The sequence below is a fragment of the Rhinatrema bivittatum genome, chromosome 4 (genome assembly GCF_901001135.1).
Source record: "Rhinatrema bivittatum chromosome 4, aRhiBiv1.1, whole genome shotgun sequence".
Lineage (NCBI taxonomy): Eukaryota > Metazoa > Chordata > Amphibia > Gymnophiona > Rhinatrematidae > Rhinatrema > Rhinatrema bivittatum.
In genome coordinates this window covers 414,117,471-414,142,433 of record NC_042618.1, presented here as the reverse complement: position 1 = coordinate 414,142,433, position 24,963 = coordinate 414,117,471, and the positions used below count along the sequence as shown (strand labels likewise).

Genomic DNA, 24,963 nt, shown 5'->3' with positions numbered 1-24,963 from the left:
CATATTGTCCAAAGGCTGAATCTTGTCGTCATCCTTTATCCAAACAATAATAAGCTGCAAATGTGTGAAGGGAACTCCATGTTGCAGCTTTACATATGTCAAGAATGGGCACTGAACGATAGTGTGCTACTGATGTAGACATAGCCCTTACCGAGTGTGCTTTTACTCGCCCCTGGAGAGGAATATTAGCTTTTTCGTAACAGAATTCTATACAGTCTGCTAACCAGTTGGATAGAGTCTGTTTCCCTACCGCAACTCCTGGTTTATTCTTGTCAAAAGAAACAAAGAGTTGGGTGGATTTTCTATGGACCGCTGTGCAGTCAAGGTAGAAAGCTAGCGCATGTTTACAGTCTAAAGTGTGTAAAACTCTCTCTCCCGGATGAGAGTGTGGTCTTGGAAAGAAAGTAGGCAAGACTATTGACTGATTGATATAAAAGTCTGTTACCACTTTTGGTAAGAACTTTGGGTGAGTGCGAAGGACATGCAGGAATCGTGTGTAAGGCGAGTATGTGACGAGAGCTTGTAACTCACTGACTCTCTGAGCCAACGTAATGGCTACTAGGAAAAGAACTTTCCATGTAAGGAATTTCTCTTCGCAAGAGTGTAGAGGCTCAAACAGTGAACGCATAAGTCTTGTTAATACCAAACTGAGGTCCCATTCAGTGACCGGTGGTTTAATGGGAGGTTTAAGGTGAAGTAAACCTCTCATGAACCTACTTACTAGTGGTTGTGCCGTTATGGGCGCATCGCCTACACCCTTGTGGTAAGCCGCTATGGCACTTAAGTGTACCCTGACAGAAGATGTCTGGAGACCAGAATCCGACAGGTGGCATAGGTAATCCAGTAAAGAAGAAGTGGGGCAGGAAAAGGGTTCTATACCCTTTTGAGTACACCATTTTGTAAATCTGGTCCACTTAAAGTAGTAAGATTTACGTGTCGAAGGCTTTCGTGAAGCTACCAGAACTTGAGAGACTTGAGTTGAAAGATTAAGTGGTTGCAGAACTAAGCTTTCAACATCCAAGCTGTCAGGGCAAGAGTTGTCAGGTTGGGATGATGCAACTTGCTCTGATTCTGGGTTATGAGAATGGGTTCTGTGCCCAGTCTGATTGGTTGTGAGATCGAGAGGTCGAGGAATATGGGGACCCATACTTGCCGTGGCCAATACGGGGCTATGAGGATCATTGTCCCTGTGTCCTGTTGTAGCTTCACGAGAGTTTTCGTTATGAGCGGAATTGGAGGATACGCATACAAAGACCTGTGTTCCAAGGGCGAGTAAATGCTTCCCTGGGGATTGGTTGCCGATGTCCGTGGAGGGAGCAAAACCTTTCCACTTTGTGGTTCAGTTTGGATGCAAAGAGGTCTATAGTTGGGCGACCCCAATGTTGAAAATTTTTGCTCGCTACACGTGGATCCAGTGACCATTCGTGGGGATTGAAATGTCGACTGAAATCGTCTGCTAGAATGTTTTTGATGCCCGGCAAATAACTGGCTCGGAGTTGTATGGAGTGCTCCAGAGCCCAAGCTCAGATCTGTACTGCTTCTTGGCATAGGAGATACGAGCCGGTGCCTCCTTGCTTGTTTATGTACCACATTGCCACTGTGTTGTCTGTTTGAATCAGCACAGTCTTGTTTGAAAGGCAGTGTTTGAAGGCATAAAGGGCATATTGTATCACTCGAAGTTCCAAGAAGTTTATTTGACACTTTTTCTTGAGCGGAGTCCACATCCCTTGTGTTTGAAGGCTGTTGACGTGAGCTCTCCATCCCAGGTTGGAGGCATCTGTCGTCAGGATGACTTGCGGATTTGTTGGTTGGAATGGGAGACCAGCAGTCAATACTGTCTGATTTGTCCACCAGTGAAGTGATTGGTGAAGCTGGTGGGTGATTTGAATTGTATGCGACAATGGTTGGGAAGCTTGGAGTCCATTGAGTTCGTCTCATGGCTAACTTTGCAAAAGGAGTTACATGTACTGTGGAGGCCATGTGTCCTAGAAGTATCAGAACTTGATGAGCAGATGTGAACTGATGATGAATCATAATGTTTGCCAGTCGCATTAGATTGTCTGCACGGTCGCATGGAAGGGAAGCTTTACCCATTGTGGTGTCGAGGTATGCTCCGATGAACGTGAGGAGCTGAGACGGCTCGATGTGAGATTTTGGATAGTTGATGAGAAAACCCAGGAGGTATAATAAGTTTATTGTGGTTTTTAAGGCAGAGAGAACTCCCTGCTTGGATGGACTTCTGATGAGCCAATCGTCGAGATAAGGAAAAATGTGAATATAGTTTTTTCTTAATTGTGCGGCCACCACTACTAGACATTTTGTGAATACTCGAGGTGCAGAGGCCAGGCCAAATGGGAGGACTCGATACTGGTAATGTTTATTTCCCCACTACAAAGCGTAGGTATTTGCGGTGTTGTATGGAAATTGGTATGTGAGCGTAAGTGTCTTGAAGGTCCAGAGAACAGAGCCAATCTCCCTTTTGAAGCAACGGGATGATGGATCCCAGGGATACTATTCGAACTTTCTCTTTGTAAAGAAATTTGTTGAGATTGCGGAGGTCCAAGATAGGACGAAGGCCTCCTGTTTTCTTTGGAATGAGGAAATAGCAGGAGTAGAACCCTTTCCCTTGCTGAGACAGGGGAACTGGTTTGATGGCCCTGGCGGTCAGCAAAGAAGAGAGTTCCACTGCTGAGATGTGATTATCATGTGAGTCCAGAGTGGAGTGGGAGGTGAATGTGGCGGTATTGTTTTGAATTTCAATCGATAACCCCGATTTAGTATGGCTAATACCCATTGGTCTGTTGTGATACGACTCCATTGGTGTTGAAAATAATGAAGTCGTCCTCCGACTGGTAGGGAGGGCATAGGGTTTAGCAGAAGAGAGAGAGACTTCTGTTCTCATGGCACGGTTCAAAAACTCGCTGCTGGACCAGTTTGAGGTGGTGGTTGGGTCTTCTGCTGCTTGGTTTGGAGAGGGCGTCCTCTCTGTGGGGGTCGGTATTGACGTCCTGAAGAGGCAGGTGGATAATACCTCCTAGGTCTGTAAAAAGGTCGCCTCGTATCTCTGCGGTTGGTCGCCTGAGAGAGGATGGTTGATCCGCTGGTAGCTTGGAAAGCTGACGGAGTGTCTCATGGTGGTCTTTTATTTGAGACACCATGGCTTGAATTTTCTCACCGAAAAGATTTTCTCCATCGCAAGGGAGATCTGCCAGACGTTTTTGGACCTCTTGTCTAAGATCTGAGGCTTTAAGCCAAGCCCATCTTCTTGCATTGATTGCAGAGGCAGAGAGACGGGTTGAAGTCTCGAATACATCGTACGCCGCTCTTACCTCGTGCTTTCCTGATTCTGGTCCTTTGTCCACCAACGTCGTTAAAGGTTGTTGATGTTGTTGTGGAAGGTTATCTACAATACCTTGAACCTGTTTCCACAAGTTCCTCTGGTATTGTGTCATATACAGCTGGTATGCTGCGATACGTGCTACCAACATGGAACCTTGATAGACATTTTTTCCTAATGTATCCAGGAAGCGTTGATCCTTCCCTGGTGGGACAGAAGAATGAGGCTTCGTTTTTCTGGCTTTCTTTTGAGCTGATTCTACAACTACAGAGTGGTGGGGTAGTTGAGGTTTTTGATACCCTGAAGCATGTTGCACTATATAAGTGGCGTCTGTTCTTTTATTTACTGCAGGAACGGAGCAGGGGTGTTCCCACATTCTCTGCTGCAATTCCAAAAGGATGTCATGGATTGGAATGGCCATAATTACTTTAGGTGCATCTACAAATTGTAGAACCTCTAATGCCTTATGTCTGGTGTCTTCCTCTGATTAATTTGAATGGAACTGTTTCTGCCATTTCTTTAATAAAGTTAGAAAATGACAGATCTTCAGGCGGGGATTTTTTTCTCTCTTCTGGTGGAGAGGGTTCTGATATCATTTCCTCCGACTCTGTGTCCAAATCAACATCCTTCCAAGGGGTGTGTCCTGGATGATAAGGAGAATCAGGACCATCTGAAAGTAGATGGTGCTTTGACTTAAATATAGCCTTTGTTGGTATGTGTTTTGGCAATGAGGGCATCGATTGGGGAATTGATCGGTGCCCTGTATCCCCTGAGGGGTCCGGATGTATTGGCATCGATGGATGACAGGGAGGCATCGAGGGTTCCTTTGGATGTCGATGTAGTCCCGATGGACCTGGGGCTGAATCAGAGTCTCCCCCGTCCTCCTCCGATGATCTGTGGGCTGGAATGGCTGGAGTCATCGGTGGTTTCTTTGATGGAACCGGTTCTGTCAGTGCCGACAGGAAAGCCTCTATTAAGGCATCGAGCCTGTTCAGCAAAGGATGAAAAATGGATTGATCCGGTGCCACTGGCGGTATTGACGCCGGTGTCGGAGGCGCTGTCGGAGGTTGCAGGTTCCGTAGAGCCTCGATGACCGCCTGTTGGACTAAAGTAGTCACTTCTTCCCTTGAAATCGGGGCAGTATCCACTGCTACCGGGGAAGGTTACTGCTGGCATTATAAGTACTTCCACGATAAATCGTGGTGGCACTTCCTCCAACACCGAGCCCAGTAGAGAGTGCCTCGGTTCCATGTGTACAGCCGGTGGAGTTGGCTCCAGTACACGGACCTTCTTCGGCATCGATCCGATGGGTCTGGATCTCGATGGTCGATGCCTGTTCATCGGTTGGATCGGTAGACCGATGTCGATGCCGAAGATGATGCTATCGAGGTTCCGACGGCACCGGTGATGGCCGGTCATCGAGTCGTTTTTCCTCTCGATGCGTCGATGCCGAAGGAGGAGTTATCCTTGGTGAAGACGTCGACGATGATGATGGAATCTTTTAAAATAATTCTTCCATCTTATCTAGCCGAGCTCATCTGCCCTTTGGTGTCATTTGGGCACAAGTTGAGCAGGCTCGGACGTCATGGCCTGATCCCAGGCAAAGAACACAAACATAATGTGGGTCGGTAATAGACACAGTCCGGTTGCAATCCGGACACTTTTTGAAACCTGAGGCCATGATAAAATTTTTGGCCTGATAACGGTCGACGACCGGAGGAAATCGACGCTGAGGTGACCGGAATTGATCAAAAAGTATTTGAAAAATGTACTCACCGAGACTATGTGAAAAGGAGACCCAATTATGATGAAATTGTGACTGAGAATATGTGACTGGAAAGTTTTCTTCCCTGATAAATGTGAGGGAATTGGTTTTCCAGAGCTCCTGACGTGCTTTGCTACAGCAAGGTAGAAAAAGAGAGACTGAAGGGAGACCCTGTGGCTGAGAATATCATGGCATGCTGGGCATGCTCAATGTGCCCACAGTGCCAGCCAAAAGTTTCTAGAAACTCTTGACACAAGTTTTCCATACCAGGGCTCCATCTGATGATGTCACCCATATGTGAGGACTATCATCCTGCTTGTCCTGGGATAACGTGGCTGACAACTTCTATATGAGAGAAGGGTGTTCCTGTCAGTGGGTTTTTTTTAAACAGTGTAGTATGAAATTCACCATCAGAGATAGATACTTGGATGTCAAGAAAAGAAATGCTACAGGTGTCAATGTGTGCAGAGAATTTCAAACTGGAATTACAAGAGTTAAGCCAGTCAAACAAAAAGAATTGTATATATGTACTTTCCAAATCAGAAAAATATAGTCAATGTAGCAATACCAGGACAAGATAAAATGAAGATTGATACAAGTGTAAGTGTTCAAACTTCATAACATAGAGGCAGGCTATGTCGGAGGACATAGTGGCCCCCATAGCAGTGCCCTTAATTTTCTGATAAATACAACTGTCGAAAGAAAAAATCTTTGGCGCCATTTTTAAAATAGCTATTTAACCCTCGACTGTGACGTGATGTAATTTAATGCTGTTCAATCTATGCTTGAATGTTTTAAGTTTGAGATGAGCATCTGGATGTAACTTTTTTTTATTTTTTATATGTATACATTTTTCTTCTCTGCTGTTACGTCTCCACATTATGATTGATTGTTTATATTTTACTTATAGAATTGGACCCTCCCAATGCAGCTCCTCGTAACATGGCCCGTGTCGGAGGACCGCTAGTGGTATTCGCTTGATGTATGAACAGCTCTATGAAACTATATAAAGCTTACCTTTTGAACAGCAAAATGAGTGAACTTAAAATTTTATTGCCTGACCTCTTATATCTGTGCTTTACTGTGAGTCAGGACATCCACCTTTAACTGTCTTACTGAAATTAACAACAGTCAATGTGTTAGGTATACAATATTCCTGTTGCATACCACACACTTAGCAATACAATGACCAAATGTAAATAATACCTCAATGCTGTCCCATATCCAACCCACCTCCCCTCTCTCAATCCAAACAAACCAAGAGGGGAAAACTCATTCAAAACATGTGAATAGTCTAAAATCATTTAAAATCTGACTTCAGGCATTATGGGGAAGCTTTGAAATGTAAGGTAACCACAAGTCCAAAATGAATTTCTTCCTCAGCATAGATTCCACCTTACTAGTTAGTTGTTCAATAACCAATAAATTATGCACTTTCAGGTGAATTTTAGAAGTCAGATGCGTGCATTAGGGGATGCACAAAGAAATTGGGCTTGTGCGCATAGAGAGGATTTTAAAAGCCGCCAATATATGTGCATATTTCCCTCAGTGCGCACATCTCAAACATTTTTTAAAAAAAGAGGTGAGGCAGGGTGTATCATGGGCATTTCGGGGCGTGAACCTGAGATGTATGTGTAAATACTTACACACTCTGTGCATGCTGAAGTCCCTTACTGCATAACTTTATTTCTGCTACAGATGCTGTGTAAGTTAAAAATTAAAGAAAATTAGGTAGATATGTGGGATTATCAAACCAGAGAGAACCTCGCTCTTTACTGGGTGAAGTGGGAATGAACTGGTAAAACTTGGAATGGTGTCAGCATATGCCCCTTTTAAAATCCTCCTATTTATGCAGTAGAAGCGGGATTTGCACGCACAAGTGCGCCCACTTAAAATTTGGTGTACATGTGCGTGCGGTCAGACTATTTTATAGCATGTCTATGTTATAAAATGGCCACATCCCTGGATGTGGGCCAATGAATGTGCACACGTGCAGCATTTTGAAAGTTACCATCCCTATTTCTCCAATATGTAATGGATGGAGTATCTGGCTTTCTACAACAGTGCAAAATAGTTAAGTTTTGCCATAAGAAAAAAAACTTTACAAACCCACAGTTTCTGAAGTGCTGAACAAAGAACTAACATCTCCAAACAATGCTGAAGAAGCATAAAAAAAGTAACACTTGTACAGAGCCCATTCTACAAATGCAAAACTTTTCTCCAGAGGTAGTGCATGTTGGTGCAAGTCCAAAAAGAATGTCCAAGAGCCTGCTGCAGTAAAGCATTTATCAGAATCCAAAATCTGTGCTAAAATTTCTTGGCATTGTGAAATATATGCTGTATTCAAAAATTTGTATGTTTCTCTTAACAAAACATTACTGGAAAGTTTATGTATTTGAACAAAACTGCCAATAAAAATATTAGTTTTGAAGACATAGTAATTGTGTCCATTTGGTTTCACAATTCTATAAAAGACCAAATATTATCTAGAGCTATCAAAAGTTTATATATGGAAGACAGTGAAATCTTGTTGGAATTAATTAGGTCAAACCAGCCCTTCAAAATATACCATTAGCAGCACTTTGGTCTGAATGATTCAATGACAAAATATGACGACAAACTTGGAGATAGTCATAAAAATCCCTGTAGGTAAATTCAAAAGGAGCTCTGCAAGTCCTGAAAGTAATAAAGATTGCCATTCTTGGGAAGAAGCTGGACCACCATTAACAGCCCCCTCTATAGCCTAACATTTAATTAAAATCTTTCTGCAGCAATTACTCAGAATACTGAAATGCTTCCTTTCAGATGAGAATCCTCTGAATTTAACCATGTTGAAAGGACACAATTTTCAAAGAGTTACAAATGTACACAAATTTTGCATTTTATCTCCTGCCTTAAGAAAAATAGCTTTGCATCTACTGCTTAATAAACCATGTTGAAAATCAGCAAAACATGAAACTCTGATGGTAAGGAGATGAGGCAAAGTTTATTACATTTGTATAAAGATCATCATCCATTTATGACTGGAATAGTCAAGACCTGTCTTGCATATCTTTACTCTTATTTTATTCTCTGATTATGTTTTAAAAACAAAACAAAAACCAGTCAACTTTGTATTTCTTTACCAGGGCAGTTAAAAAGGCTAATCAAAGGCATGACACTACTTATGAATCCTCAAGTGCCATTTTATGCATACTTAATATCATTTTAACCTAAATGTATATAAAATATGACCCAAAAATTGCCTCTGGTCCGAGATCAGCTAAAATGAAGAGGTATTAGCTACCACCAACTTTTTAGTTTTACAGTTATCTCAAACTAATTCGGAACATTCAGATTTTGATGTCTAGTAACTTCTGGAGTATACTGGAAAAAAAAAAGATTGCCTATGTTACTTGGGTTACAGAAAAGATGAAATCAAGGTTCTCTTCTTTTTTTTTTAAACCACAGAAAAATTGAAATAAGTGTTTATCATGTGTAACCACTGTAACAGTCCCAGTACACAGTGCCAGAAATGCATTGTATTTGGTTCTACAAAATCACAAAGCTATGGCTCAAGACGCTGAATGGCACCTGATTACTATCATCCAAACGTTATTGGTAAGGCAAATTATATTAATAGTATCTAAATCGTTGCACTCTGAATTCCCACTTGCTTTTCTCCTTTAATTCAAACATCCTCTTCTTTCTTCACTGTTGAACTTCTGGGTTTCTCTGAAATCCTCAGAATCCAGTTCTTGATGGTCACATATTTGGTACAAGCCAGTTAAGGAATTTCATGGCAACCTCAAAACCAAGGAAGCAGGCCTAGAAACAGATATATACCATGTTCAAATGAGACAACTTCAAAAGAGCTGCTTGAAGCTGATGGTGCACTTTACCCAAAATCTGGGCTATTAAACCCCCAATTTTGAAAGCTTTAAAACATGTTTGGTTTTCATGGTAACCAAAATATGTAAACTAACTTAGTTCTTAAGACTATATCTAGGCAAATATACATTATCTTAGACTACATCTAGGCAAATATACATTATGAATTTTCATTGTATCATGCAGACTGCACATTTTAGGTCTTTGAGGACTTAAGCATCCCTGCCTTAGATACTGAAAATTTGAGACTTATTTCAACTGTATGCTCACCCCAAATACATTAAGGGCAAATGAAAGGACTGGGTAAAAAAGTGTACAGATATGCATAAATCAAAGAAATATTAAAATAAAAGCTATATTAGTTTTTTCCCCCAATACAACTGCAAAACTTCATTTTTTGCCAATTTTAAAATATCTATTTAGGATTTTAGAAATGTTTTTGTTGAAATGTTGTATGCTCATCTACCCAAGATAGTAAAGAACCAACTAAGAAGATAACAAAAACTGGTTTAGATAAGGAATGACAGCCCACAAGCAGGAAAACCTTGATAGCTGGCAGCTGGGATCAATCCTTACCAGTGTGGACAGAATAGCAGAGCAGACTGGATAGGCCAATTGATCTTTTATTCTGCTGTATTATAATGCTTGCTTCTTTTAGAAAGAGCTAGCATATTTTTTAAATCTGGAATTTGTAAAAAACTTCATCAGTGCTGCTAAAAATAAAAAAATATATATATCCACCTTCATTCTATTCCAGCAAAAATATAAAGTTTCTTCTTTCAATTCTTGGATAAAATAATATGCTTGGTATGTTGTAGAAATAAAGGTCAAAAACAAGTAATAAACAAGATCATTTTTAATGGATTAACAATGCACATGACGAGCTGTCAAAAGCTATATGCCTTCCATCATGTCAACACCATTCTACATTTTGTACTTTTCCACAAAATAGGAACATTCACATGTTTGATAAGCTCCTCTCGCACAGTCCTACCAACTGAAATCCAAGTGTAACTAATTTCTTTCTGAAACAAATTTTAAAAGTTTCTAAAAATTACAAGTTAGAAATATACTTCCTGGGGGCAAGATGGCCACCAATTGAGACGGACACCAAGAAGCTCAATGGAGAATTTCCTTTGTTGCCATTTTCTCCTGCAAACAGATGCCGCATACTAAACGGAAAGCCAGGTTAAGGGAGATTGTATCCAGTTCTCTCCTCCCTGGCTCGACTCAACCAAAAATCCTGGAGTTATTTGGTGCGACACCAGTTCAGGATCCTGAAGCGATGACAGAGTAGAGAGGGACGTTGGGCGGAGTCCCTCCTTACAGGCCAATGAAATCTCTCTCAGCCCGGGAGCACAGGTAACACCCTCACCTCCAAAGTTGGGAACTTTGGTTTCCAAAATACCTTTGGATGATGATGTCCATGGGAACCCGACGGCTGCATGCGAGTGACGGGAAATTGCAGGGAGAACAGAGGCTGCGTCTATGTGTGAGTCTGCGGCCGTGGTGCAGATCACGGAAGGTGCCTTAGATTTTGTAGGCCATGCTGAGATCACCTCCGTGACTGCCAATATGGAGCAATTGCCGGTTGCAGAGCTCGATAGGCTCCCTTCCTGGACTGATGGTGAGACTACAATTGCACGGGTTAGTAATTCAAAATTGTCTAGGCCAGCGGTGATTACCCTAGATGCGTTATGGCATGCTTTAAGTTGGAGACTTCCATCTCTTCTCTTACTTCAGTGGTTTTGGAAACAAACAATACCTTAAAGCAAAACTCACTTAAATTATCAACTCAAGAAGTTAAGATTACTAATATAGAAACCAGAGCTAGTACAATCCAACTTAAGCTGCTCAAAAAAGGTTGAGAACATTAAAAATTCACTGCGTTTTCTAAATTTGAGGATCCTGCTTGGATGATCGTTCTGAAGTCTTGAGCGTGGAAAAGATGTCTTATCCTTTTCAGGACCTGGAGTTTATAGAAGCAGTCTTTGGTTGTTTTGTTGATGTGTGCCTTGAAGTTTAGCCGGTTGTCTATTATTACTCCTAGGTCTCTAGCTTGTGTGGTAGGCAGATTGGTAGGAAGAGTACTGTTGGAGGTGTTGTTCTCAGGAGAGATGAGTAGGATTTCAGTCTTAGAGGAATTTAAGATGAGGTGTAGGCTGTTGAGTAGTTGTTTGATTTTTTTGTGGCATGATTCCCAGTAGTCAAGAGTATTAGAGTATGTGTCTTTGATAGGGATGATGATTTGAATATCATCTGCGTATAGGAAAAACTTAAGATTACTAATATAGAAACCAGAGCTAGTACAATCCAACTTAAGCTGCTCAAAAAAGGTTGAGAACATTAAAAATTCACTGCGTTTTCTAAATTTGAGGATAGCAAATGTTGCTTACCTGATGTAACAGGTGTTCTCACAGGACAGCAGGATGTTAGTCCTCACAAATGGGTGACATCGAGGATGGAGCCCACCACGGAAAACTTCTGTCAAAGTTTAAACAGAACTTTGACTGGCCCCTACTGGGCATGCCCAGCAAGGCACTGACCCTGCAGCCAGCAGGGGTCTCCCTTCAGTCTGATTTTCAAAGCTACAGGCAGTGCCTAGAAAGTAAAAACAAAACGAACCCAACACCGCGGGGTGGCGGGCGGGTTTCGTGAGGACTAACATCCTGCTGTCCTGTGAGAACACCTGTTACATCAGGTAAGCAACATTTGCTTTCTCACAGGACAAGCAGGATGGTTGTCCTCACAAATGGGTGAGTACCGAGCTGAGGATGTCCTGACTTGCACCAAATGCACCCAACGACGTGCAATAGGCAGTACAAGTGGGGTGGAATTTGGGAAAGGGCATCCGCACCCTATCGGGAAGGTGGAAGGGTGTTGGTACATCAGGTTGGAAAAAGGTTACGCAAGACAGATTGGCCGAAGATGGAGTCCTGTCTTCCAGCTTTGTCCAAACAATAGTGGGCTGCAAAGGTATGGAGGGAACTCCAGGTCGCAGCCCTGCAGATGTCAGGAAGCGGCACCGATCGAAGGTGTGCCACTGACGTCGCCATGGCCCTCACAGAGTGTGCTTTGACACGGTCTTGGAAAGGAATGCCAGCCTGCTCATAGCAGAAAGAAATGCAGTCCGCCAACCAGGAGGAAAGAGCCTGCTTACCCACAGGTTGTCCTAACTTGTTAGGATGGAAAGAGACGAATAATTGAGTGCTCTTCCTGTGAGAAACTGTACGGTCTAGGTAAAAGGCTAGAGCTCGTTTACAGTCTAGGGTATGCAGGGTCTGTTCTCCAGAGTTGGAGTGGGGCCTGGGAAAAAAGATAGGTAGTATAATGGATTGATTGATATGAAACTCAGAAACTACCTTAGGTAAAAATTTAGGGTGAGTGCGGAGTACCGCCCGGTCCTGCAGGAGTTTAGTGTAAGGCGGATAGGTAACTAGGGCCTGTAATTCACTAACCCTGCGAGCTGAAGTGATAGCCAAAAGGAATAACACTTTCCATGTGAGATACTTTAACTCACAGGAGTGCAGAGGTTCGAAAGGAGGTTTCATTAGACGACCAAGAACCAGATTAAGGTCCCAGGATGGGGCCGGAGGCCGTAAGGGTGGCTTCAGATGGAGCAAGCCTTTAAGAAAACGTGTTACTAGGGGTTGTACTGAAATAGGGACACCCTGTACACCTTTATGGAAGGCGGCTACCGCACTGACATGCATCCTAATGGAAGAGGTTTTAAGACCTGATTCAGAGAGATGCCATAAATAGTCCAAAAATTTGGAAATTGGACAGGAAAGGGGATCAAGGGACTGAGAAGTGCACCATGATGTGTACCTTTTCCATTTGTATGAGTAAGACTTTCTTGTGGAAGGCTTTCGTGAAGCTATCAGGACTCGAGAAACGGAATCTGAAAGGTTGAAAGGCTGAAGGACTAACCTTTCAACATCCATGCCGTCAGGGACAAGGCTTGGAGGTTGGGATGGAGGAGGCATCCGTCGTTTTGAGTGAGCAGATGCGGGTCCATTCCTAGAGGAATGTGCCTGCGGATGGAGAGATCCTGGAGTATTGGAAACCATACTTGGCGTGGCCAGTAAGGTGCTATCAGGATCATGGTTCCTCCGTCCTGGCGTAGCTTCACGAGAGTCTTTGACACAAGAGGAAGTGGGGGGAATGCGTAGAGCAGACCGGTTGTCCACTTGAGGGAGAATGCATCCCTCGGCCGAGAGTTCTGGCTCCGTATGAGAGAGCAGTAATCGTCCACTTTGTGGTTCTGAGGGGACGCAAAGAGGTCTATGCGGGGAGAACCCCACTTGTGAAACAGAGAGGTCGCTACCAGAGGATCGAGTGACCACTCGTGCGGTTGGAAGACACGGCTCAGCCGGTCTGCCAATACATTGTCTACTCCCGGCAGGTAAGTGGCCCTGAGGTACATAGAGTGGGAGAGAGCTTCCGTCCAGATCTGCGCAGCTTCCTGACACAGAAGGAAGGAGCCTGTGCCTCCCTGCTTGTTTATGTACCACATGGCCACTTGGTTGTCCGTCTGGATTAAGATTATCTGATGAAAGAGATGATCTTTGAAAGTGCGGAGCGCATAGCGGATTGCTCGAAGTTCCAGGAAATTGATCTGGTGTTCGGCTTCCTGGTTGGACCATAACCCTTGGGTTTGAAAATTGTCCACATGGGCCCCCCAACCGATGTGGGAAGCGTCGGTGGTTAGGATAACTTGCGGATCCGGTGGAAGAAAGGGTAAGCCCTGAAGGAGGTTGACCTGAGTCGTCCACCAAGTTAAGGATAGGCGCAGCGCTTGTGTGACTGTGATTATGGAGGACAGAGGCTGAAAAGCTTGAATCCATTGTTGTCGTAGAGTCCATTGTGTTACCCTCATGGCTAGTCTGGTCATGGGAGTGACTTGAACCGAGGATGCCATGTGTCCCAGGAGAACTAGGAATTGGCGAGCTGTGGCAGTGTTTTGAGACTGGAGCTGGTGAGCTAGGGACATGAGAGTTTGGACCCGTTGTAGCGGAAGGTAGGCCTTTGCCTGTAAGGTGTCCAAGTCTGCCCCAATGAAAGATAAGGTTTGAGATGGGACGAAGCAAGATTTCTCGTAATTGACAAGAAACCCTAAGGAATGGAGTGTGTTGATTGTCAATTGTAGGGAGGACCGGGCAATCTGAGGGGTGGAGGCCCTGATCAGCCAGTCGTCCAGATAGGGGTATACGTGGACACCTTCCTTCCTGAGGAATGCTGCTACAACTACGAGGCATTTGGTGAAGACCCGTGGAGCAGATGCCAGACCGAAAGGCAGTACTCGGTATTGATAATGGTCGCGGCCTACGAGAAACCGCAGATATTTGCGATGGGATTGTGTTATCGCAATATGGGTATAAGCTTCCTTGAGGTCGAGGGAGCACAGCCAATCCCCCTTCTGCAGCAGAGGGAGTAACGTGCCCAGGGTTACCATCTTGAACTTTTCTTTTTGCAGATACTTGTTGAGGGCTCGAAGGTCTAAAATTGGACGTAGCCCTCCTGATTTCTTTGGAATTAGGAAGTATCTGGAATAGAATCCCTTGCCTCGTTGAGAGGGAGGAACGGGTTCTATAGCATTTGATTGCAGAAGAAGAGATACTTCCTGTTGTAATTGAGCCAAATGGCTGGATAGACTCCACGCTTGAAGCGGCGGGGAGTCTGCCGGAAGAGTTATGAAATTGAGGTGGTAACCCTGTGCGATAATCGCCAGCACCCAGTGGTCTGAGGTAATCCGTATCCAATGCTGTAGAAAGTGGCACAGACGACCCCCTACAGGGATGTGGGGAAGTGGGATATGGCATGTGCTCCGAGTCGGGAAGTCAAAGGCCTGCCGCAGGCCCGGGGGGTGGGGCTACAGCAGGTCTTTGTTTCCGAGGTTGGCGCGGCTGAGGTCTGGTGGAGGATCGAGCCGGACGAGGCCTAGTCGACGGAGGGTAATAACGACGTGGCCGAAAGAATGACTTTTTGGAGTCCTTCTTAGGTGGTGGTTTGGAGGATACCTCAGATGGAACAGACGAAAGTTGTTTCAACGTCTCGTGGTGATCCTTCAATTCCGCCACAATTTGTTGAATCTGTTCTCCGAACAGATTATCCCCTAAGCAGGGTAAATCGGCTAGACGATCCTGAACCTCTGGGCGAAGGTTGGATGATTTTAACCAAGCCCAACGTCTGGCTGAGATGGCAGTAGCTGAGACTTTCGTGGAAGCATCGAAGATATCGTAGGCCGTTCGGATCTCGTGCTTCCCAGCTTCAAATCCTTTGTGAAGGAGGGCTTGAAGCTGTGGCTGGTATTGGTCCGGTAAGGTGTCAGCGTAGTCCTGCATTTGTTTAAGGATAGCTCTGTTGTACTGAGTCATATAAAGTTGGTATGAAGCTATACGAGATATCAACATAGCCCCATGATACACTTTCCTTCCCACACTATCAAGAAATTGGTTGTCCTTGATAGGGGGAGTGGAAGAGTGTGGCTTTAAACGCTTGGCTTTCTTTTGCGCAGACTCAACTACAACAGAGCGATGATCCAGTTGAGACTTCTGAAATCCTGGTGCTGACTGAACGAGGTAGGTTGAGTCAGCTTTTTTATTAACTGGTGACACAGATGAAGGTGATTCCCAGTTTTTCTTTAAAAGATCCAGAAATACTTGGTGAATGGGGATGGAAGCGATGATCTTGGGGGCATCCAGAAATTGGAGCAGCTCCATCATTTGGTGCCTGTCATCGGTCTCAGATTGCAGCTGAAAAGGCACAACTTCTGACATCTCCTTTACAAAATTTATAAAGGAGAGATCTTCAGGAGGAGATCGTTTTCTACTCTCTGTAGGAGATGGTGGGGATGGTAAATCTGTATCTGAAGATGAATCATCACCCCAGGTATCATAAGGGTCATGTAAGGTTTGCTGTCCTGAAGGACCTGGTAGAGGATCCAAAGGCATCGATGGAACCGGTGCTGCAAGCGGAACAGTGAACGGCATCGAGGGCTTCGGGGCCACCGATGGAATCGGTGCCGATCTTGGAATCGATGGAGCCGAAGGATAAATCGGTGGAAAGGTATGTGAAGGCACCGATGGAACGACACCGGACGGAGGAATCCGGAACGGTGTTTCTCCTGTCGATGAATGTCCTTCCGGAGATGATGGTGTAGTCGGTGCTAATGAAATCACCGATGGAAGGGCGCGCATAAGTGCCTCCATACGATTTAGTATCGGTGCCAACGCTTCCACTATAGGCTCGGTGGTCGGTTCCATCCTCGGTGGCAGAGTCGGTGCTGAGGTCGGTGCCTGAGGCGGTGCCGGAATCGGTGCCGGAGGCGGTGCCGGTGGAGGCTGGAATCTTCGCATCGCATTCTCGATGGCCTCCTGGACCAGCCGGTCCAGTTCTGCCCGGAGACCAGGGGTAAGCATACCCGGCTCGACGGGAGAGGGAGGCTGAGGCAGGGCCGGAGGGACCACCGTAACCGGTGGGATCACGGCCCCCGCACCCCGGGAGGGTGAGGGTTTCCTCGGTGCCTGCGAACGAGACGTGGACGGTGCCAGGTCCGACCGAGGCTTTTTCTTCGGTGGCTCGGCCTGTTCAGAGGTCGATGGTTGCGGATCCTCGACGGGCCGAGACTTATGCCGTCGATGGCGATGCTTATCCTTCCGATCTCCTCGGTCATCCGGGGAGGGGACAGGAGTCGACGGCCGAGAAGTCATCGATGGTGGACGGTCACCGGCGGGTTGGCGATGGTGGTGCAACTTCGACGGTGCCGGTTCCGATGACGTCGATGCTATCGATGGCGTTGGGGTGGGTGCATGGAAGAGGAGCCCCATCTTCTCCATCCTGGCCTTGCGACCCTTAGGTGTCATTAAGGCACATTTGGTGCAAGTCAGGACATCATGCTCACTACCCAAACATAAAACACAAACCCTATGGGGGTCAGTGATGGACATAGTCCGGGTACAATCCGGACATCGACGGAACCCCGTCGCCATGGCTTAAGGCCAAATTTAGGCGCGGGCTCAGTAAGTTCCCACAGGCCTCAAGGGCCAAAATCGACGGCCGCCGATTAAAAAAGGGAAAAAACTTACCGGTTTCCGCGAAAGTGACAAAAATTTGTCGAAGGGAGACCCCTGAGGGGCAAATTTTCTTCGGATAGAAAAAAACCGAATTCCTGTCAGGAACGTGGTAAGAGAGCTCCTTTCACCGCGTGGCAACTGCTGCGCGGAAAAAAGAAGACTGAAGGGAGACCCCTGCTGGCTGCAGGGTCAGTGCCTTGCTGGGCATGCCCAGTAGGGGCCAGTCAAAGTTCTGTTTAAACTTTGACAGAAGTTTTCCGTGGTGGGCTCCATCCTCGATGTCACCCATTTGTGAGGACAACCATCCTGCTTGTCCTGTGAGAACATTAATTTTCCTATAATAAAAGAATATACTCCGGTGGAACTTTTTAGGAACTACTTTTCTCAGATTCTCAAAATTCCAGATACAGCTATGCCAGTGATAGTAAAGGCTTACCTACTGGCAAAACAACAAACAGAGGAAACTCAAGATAATATACCTTCTGGGATCCCACAGGATCTATCAGATTTTTTGCAGTATTTTCAAGAGGTTGATATCAATCAAAGAGGAACACTGCTTGTCAAATTCACTTTTCCTATGGACAGAGAAAATGTCCTACGTGTATTTTTTCGTAATCGTTCCAAATTACTATATGGTCAGAAAATTTGGGTATACCCTGATTTATCTAGGGTTACCCAAATTCGGAGGAAAAAATTCTTGCTAATGCGTTCCAAAGTTCAATCTAAGGGGGGCTTTTTCTTATTGCATTATCCATGCAAATGTTTGGTCAAATAGAATAATGTTAATTTTATTTATTTATTTATTTATTTATTTAGAGTTTTTATATACCGGCAATCATGAAAAACATATCTTGCTGGTTTACATCGAACAGGAGTGCATTATATACAAAAACTAGAACTGTGGTGTCCGAAGGTACAGTTACATTTAACAAGGGTAGCCGAACTAGGAGAAGGAAGAAGAGAGGAGAGAAAAGAGATGGTTAAACAATATACAATTTAAATATAGTATACAAAATAAATGTTATATACAAGAGGAATGGTGTTTTAGGAGTCATTGGAATGTGTCATTGGGTTGTGTCCGGAAATGCTTGTTTGAATAACCAAGTCTTAAGTTTTTTCCTAAAAGTTGGGAGGCAGGGCTCCTGTCTGAGGTCTGTAGGAATGGAATTCCACAAAAGAGGGCCAGCTGTGGAGGTGGCGCGATCTCTTATGGTGATGTGTCTGGTCGTTTTCGCTGGGGGAACTTGGAGGGAGCCTCTATAAGCATCTCTAGTAGGTCTGGTAGAATTATGTGTTTGGAGAGGGAATTGAAGATCGAGAGTGGTGAGTTGATGTATAGTTTTGTAGGTGATGGTTATGGCTTTGTACATGATGCGGAAGTAGACTGGTAACCAGTGAAGCTCTTTCAGGACGGGGGATATGTGGTCTCTTTTCCTTGCGCCTGTCAAGATTCGGGCTGCTGAATTTTGAACCATCTGTAGGGGTTTGGAGTATGATGATGGTAGACCTAGCAATAGGGAATTGCAATAGTCTAGTTTCGAAAAAATGACTGCTTGGATGATCGTTCTGAAGTCTTGAGCGTGGAAAAGATGTCTTATCCTTTTCAGGACCTGGAGTTTATAGAAGCAGTCTTTGGTTGTTTTGTTGATGTGTGCCTTGAAGTTTGTCTATTATTACTCCTAGGTCTCTAGCTTGTGTGGTAGGCAGATTGGTAGGAAGAGTACTGTTGGAGGTGTTGTTCTCAGGAGAGATGAGTAGGATTTCAGTCTTAGAGGAATTTAAGATGAGGTGTAGGCTGTTGAGTAGTTGTTTGATTTTTTTGTGGCATGATTCCCAGTAGTCAAGAGTATTAGAGTATGTGTCTTTGATAGGGATGATGATTTGAATATCATCTGCGTATAGGAAAAACTTTAGATTGAGGTCGGTGAGAAGTTGGCAGAGAGGAAGAAGGTAAATATTGAATAGAGTCGGAGATAAAGACGAACCTTGTGGGACTCCTATGGCAGAGTTGAATCTTGATGATTCCTTGTTTTGGAGTTTAACTTTGTAACCTCTATTGTTGAGAAAGGTTTTAAACCAGGAAAGGACGGTGCCGCTGATTCCTATGGATGACAACTGGTTAAGGAGGATAGCGTGGTTGACCGTGTCGAACGCTGCGGATAGGTCTAGCAGGATCAATAGGTATGAATTTCCTTTGTCAAGGCCCAGTAGGATATGGTCTGTCAAAGAGATAAGTAGGGATTCTGTGCCTCGATTTTTTCGGAATCCGTGTTGTGGGGCGAAGAGGAGATTGTTGTCTTCGATGTAGTTTGAAAGTTGAGAGTTGACTAGTTTTTCCATGATCTTGGCGATGAATGGAAGGTTAGCTATGGGGCGGAAGTTGTTAGGGTCCTTCGGATCAAGGTTGGGTTTCTTTAGGAGTGGTGAGATTGAAGCCATTTTGAGATCATCTGGGAAGGATCCTTGGGCTAGAGAGCAGTTAATGATGTTTGTCAATGATGTGGCTATTGTGTCTGGAATAGATAGAAGTAGTTTGGTGGGGATGTGGTCTGCGGGATGAGACGAAGGTTTCATTCTTCTCAAGATGGCTTGTATCTCAGTGGAAGAGACGGGCTCAAAAGTGTTTAGGCTGGAGTTTTTGAAGGTTGGGTGTTGATATAATGGAAAGGCGTCAGCGGTATTGGAGGGCAGTTGAGTTAAAAGATTGTTGATTTTATTTTGGAAAAACTGAGCGAGTTCATCAGCTTTAGACTGTGCCATGTCGCAGGGGATTTCTCGCGGTATGGTTTGAGTGAGGCTGGAGACATAAGCGAAGAGAGCTTTAGCATCAAAGACCAGGTTGTGAATCTTAGATGCAAAATAATCTTTTTTTGATTTTGAGGTGAGGGCTTTGTACTGATATAGTGTGGATTTGTATGAAGAAATGGTGATGTCACAAGGGGTTTTACGCCAAGTCGCTTCTTTCTTTCTTAAGCTTTGTTTTAGTTTTCTAAGTTCATTGGTGAACCAAGGCTGTCTGTTGGAGGCGTTGGTGTGAGATTTTTTTATAGTTGAAGGGCAGAGCTTGTTAGCTATGTTTTCTGTTATGTTGTTCCAGGAACGAATGGCAGTGTTCGGGTCGGTGAAATCTAATAGAGGGAGCTGTGAATCCAGCTGGTTGTGAAGGTCTTCTGGGGGGCATCGCCTCCTGTATTGGAATGAAGGTGAGCGGATATTAGGAGAGTTGGTTTCTTTCAGAGCGAAAGAGGTAGAGATGAGAGTGTGATCCGACCATGGGACCTTTATGTTCTTCAAATTGGATGTAGTAGTAATGCCTTTGTTGATGAAAATCAAGTCCAGAGTGTGACCCGCTTTGTGTGTGGGTTCGTTGACTAATTGTTGGAATCCCATTGCTGACAGGGCTGTGAGGAGGGTTACGCAGCTGTTAGAAGGTGAAGGATTGTCTATGTGCAGATTGAAATCTCCTAAGATGATTGCTGGAGAATCCAGGTTGATGAGCGTAGTGGTGATTTCAAGGATGGGGGAAGACATCGGATTCTAGGAGCCCTGGGGGGGCGTAGACAAGAAGGATTTGAAGATGTTGTGATGTGAAGAAACCGACTTCCAGTTTTGTGTTAGAACTGAATGGGTGTTGGGTGAAGTTAAGGCTTTTTTTGGTAGCCAGAAGGATTCCCCCTCCTCTTTTTTTCAGTCTTGGGAGTGAGAAGAAGTCATAGGTCAGCGTAGGGAGTTGGTTTATTAAAGCTGTATCTGAGGGCTTGAGCCATGTTTCGGTTACTGCGCAAATATCTGGTTTGGCGTCGGTGAGGTAATCATTGAAAATTAGAGATTTTTTTGTTAGGGATTGTGCATTGAAGAGTGAAAGTGAAAAGAGGGTGAGGCCTAAAAGCTGGGTGATTGGTGCAATCAGAATAGGGGTGAGTGTTTTCAAGTTGTAGTGAAGGGCTTGTCTGGCAGATGGTCTTTTAGGTAGGAGGTGGTGTTGCAAAATTGGTATTGGAAGAGCTGGATACATTTTGGATGGTTAGCTGGATGGTTGCTTGCAGGATGAGCGCTGGATGGTTGCTGCAGGGTGAGCGCTGGATGGTTGTTTGTAGGGTGAGCGCTGGATGGTTGTTTGTAGGGTGAGCGCTGGAAGGTTGCTGCAGGGTGAGCGCTGGATGGTTGCTGCAGGGTGAACGCTGGATGGTTGTTTGTAGGGTGAGCGCTGGATGGTTGTTTGTAGGGTGAGCGCTGGATGGTTGCTGCAGGGTGAGCGCTGGATGGTTGCTGCAGGGTGAGCGCTGGAAGGTTGCTGCAGGGTGAGCGCTGGATGGTTGCTGCAGGGTGAGCGCTGGAAGGTTGCTGCAGGGTGAGCGCTGGATGGTTGCTGCAGGGTGAGCGCTGGATGGTTGCTGCAGGGTGAGCGCTGGAAGGTTGTTTGTAGGGTGAGCGCTGGGTTAGCACTGGTACGGTGCTTGTGGGGTAATGCTCGGGGAGAGCGAGGGGCGACACGAAGGGGCGAAACAAAGGGGCAGGCCCCTTTGTCGCGCTCCTTCGTGCGCGCGACGCCAGGGAGGGTGGTGGATTAAATACCCCGCCGGTCGGTCGCGCCTCTGACGTCACCGCCGCGATGTTTTCGTGGGCGTCTCTTTTTCTATGATGGCGGTTCCGGGCGAGGGCTCACGGCTCGGGTCTAGGCCGGCGGAAGCGAGGGCTCGCGGCCCGGGTCGAGGCCGAAGAGGGCGGATGTTCGCGGCCTTACCGGATGGTAAGCAGCTGGAGAGTTTCTGCAGAGAAGGGCCGGCGATCGGCGCAGGAGCCCGAGAGGGGCGAGCGGAACAAGAGGCCTTACCCCGACGGGCTATATTTTTGAGCCTTCCCAGCTACATGCATTGTTAAACTCTCCATTGTAATTGAACCGGTAAATATGATGTAAAGGAAAATTGGTTCTTATCTGCTAATTTTTGTTCCTGTAGTACCACGGATCAGTCCAGACCGTGGGTTGAGCCTCCTGTCCAGCAGATGGAGACAGACCAAAACTGAAAGGGTATCCTCTATCAGGACAGCACCTACCCTGCACCCCTTCAGTATAAAAATTATACTAAACTCATGATATGCTAAACTCATGATACTCAGAAAACTTAAACCATTACTATAACTGCCAAACTTTCGCACAGTGCTTCAATCACTGATATTTGCAAGCACTGACTACTGTAATGCTTTACTACTTGCTTTACCCTACACTATGATTAGACCACTGCAAATATTACAAAATGCTGCAGCTAGAATTCTCACTGGAAAAAGTAAAAAAAGATCACATCACAGATACACTTGCCGAACTACATTGGCTACCCATAGAACAAAGAGTTCAGTTCAAAGCTCTTTGCATAATACACAAAACTAATCCATGACGAAAAAGCAGACTGGCTGAACACAGCACTTCGCGAACATGTCCCACAAAGAAATTTAAGATCAGCAAACAAAGCTCTTTTAACCATTCCATCTGTGAAAACAGCAAGACTAATCCAGGTTAGGGAACGTGCACTGTCCCTGGCCGGTCCCATACTATGGAATACGATGCCCCTTGAGCTAAGACTTCAAAGAAATCATAAACTTTTCAAAACAAACCTCAAAACTTGGCTTTTCAAACAAACCTTCAATAAAGAGAACGATGCAAGCAAATAAAGAAGGATAAGCGGACATAGAGCACCCAGTACACAATCTCCAGATACTATCTGGAAATTATTTTATCCCTCTGATAATTGTAGTCAAACCGACAGGTTGAATAGCAATAAAACATATAATCTCCCATGAGAACTTCATTAATGTAAATTCAACGTCATAAACCATATTATACTTAATGTGATTTTTGTTACCGAATAATAATGGCACACTCTATGTAAAGTATGTTATATATTCTCTTTGCTTTATGTGCCCTATTGTAAACCTTTATGATGGTAAATAACTTAATAACGGCATATAAAAACTTTTAAATAAATAAATAATAAATAACGCAGATTTAACTCGTAAAAGATCAAGCAAGCAACCAGAAACTGATAAATTGAACAAGTGAACAATTGAACCATTGAAAGAATTCTGTATAAGATCGCTCTTGCATAGAAAATCATTGTCATCTAGTAGATGCTTCCGGTGCCTTAAAGCAATAATAAGAGATTCAGGTATCTAGGATCCAGGAACCTGTAAAGGAAGAAAAACTTTGAGCGGACAGAACAGATCGATCATGGGAGGGCGTCTGGACTGATCCATGGTACTACAGGAATGAAAATTAGCAGGTAAGAACCAATTTTCCTTTCCCTGTACGTACCCGGATCAGTCCAGACCATGGGATGTACCGAAACTTCCCTACATTTTGTTAATCAGCACAGCAGTGAGTCACTCAGGAAATCTAACTGAAAGGTCACGCAGGAAATCTAACTGAAAGGTCACGCAGGAAATCTAACTGAAGTGTACATCTCCTAAGGGATTATTTTGCACTAATTCCCTTTAGAAGCACATTATAAATTAGAAGGAAAGAGCTCAGTAAACCACATTCCAGTGGAAACACTGAGAGGAGAGGATCACCTTGCTGGTGGCTGAAAGGAATCAGTAAGTTTTTGCTTGGGACATTGACATTGACTTTTTTAAAAGTATTGGGGCAAAGTTAACTATTTGGGAATATTATTTAGTGTGTTTGTGTGTTTGTGCCTTTAATAGTCAGGTAGTGAATAAACAAGTTAGACTGTTTGCATTTTTAAATAGTCAGTCAATAAGGTAGCAGTAGGTAGTGTGTTTATTTTTTAAAAGTCTGCCTGACTATTAAAGTGTCCTCCAGACTTTTAAAGAGCTAAGTGTTTTATTTAATAATAACTAACTGAGTGCATTGTATTGAAAAACAAAAAAAAAAAACAAAAAACCCACAAAAAAAAAAAAAAACCAACCACAAAAAAGTAGCAAGAAGCTAGAAATAAGCTAGGAGCAGTATATACCAAAGTAAAAAAGTTGAATAGTTCAGCTCAGTTACTCACCTTGGAAAGGTGTTGAGGTAGTGTGATTAGGTTTGAATAGGGAACAACATTTGTTAATCAAGGGAGCTGTGAGTCACTCAGGCTGACTAACTAAATTCCCAACCCTCCCACCCCTCGCCCACCCACCCCAAGCTCATCCCTTAATTTATAGGCAGGTGCCACTTGCACAAAAAAAAACAAAAAAAAACCCATCAACAAAAACTTTATTGAGAATTTGATCAGACCCCAGTAGGCCACTACCAGACATATAGTGAATTCACTAATACATTTAAAGGAACTTAGACACATTCCTACTCCCATAGCAACCTAAAACTTAACTAGGAACTGATCAAAATTGAGATGAAGGCAGCAGTCCAGCAGCAAGAGGGGGGCTTCCCAGTCTTTTGCATCGAGTGTCACATGTATGATTTTTTACCCACCGGTGAGAAGTTGTACATGTGCATGCGATGCAAAGAGCTCCTGGCTCTCAGAGAACGAGTCCGATCTCTGGAGGCTAGAATGGCAGACCTGGAGGAGCTGAGGGAGACAGAGAGGTATATAGATGAGACCTTCAGGGACATAGTAGTCCAGTCCCAACTTCAGACTGGCAGCCCTGGTGCTGCCTTGGAGGAAGAAGGTCTCATAATGGGAGAGCACCAACCAGGTGTAGCAGGAAAGGATCCTGTAGCAAGGACCTGCTCTCTAGGTGATGCATTGTCCTTTCGCACTGAGGATATCTCCCCAAGGCCTACTGCCCAGGAGGGAAGGGTTAGGTCGGCCGTCATAGTTGGTGATTCGATTATTAGGAATGTAGATAGCTGGGTGGCGGGTGGGCGTGAGGATCGCCTGGTAACATGCCTACCTGGTGCGAAGGTGGCGGACCTCACGCGTCACCTAGATAGAATTTTAGACAGTGCTGGGGAGGAGCCG

At 44.6% G+C, this 24,963-nt stretch overlaps 1 protein-coding gene across 1 annotated transcript in view; it reads right to left on the bottom strand.

Moving 5' to 3' along the window:
* Positions 1 to 8,068: 8,068 nt before the first annotated feature.
* Positions 8,069 to 24,963, bottom strand: part of SLC25A20 (solute carrier family 25 member 20) — a 108,664-nt gene continuing 91,769 nt past the window's right edge. The window contains exon 10 of the mRNA XM_029601275.1: positions 8,069 to 8,909. Coding sequence (XP_029457135.1) covers positions 8,847 to 8,909 — 63 coding nt within the window. The 3' untranslated portion in view covers positions 8,069 to 8,846. The remainder of the gene's footprint in view (positions 8,910 to 24,963) is intronic.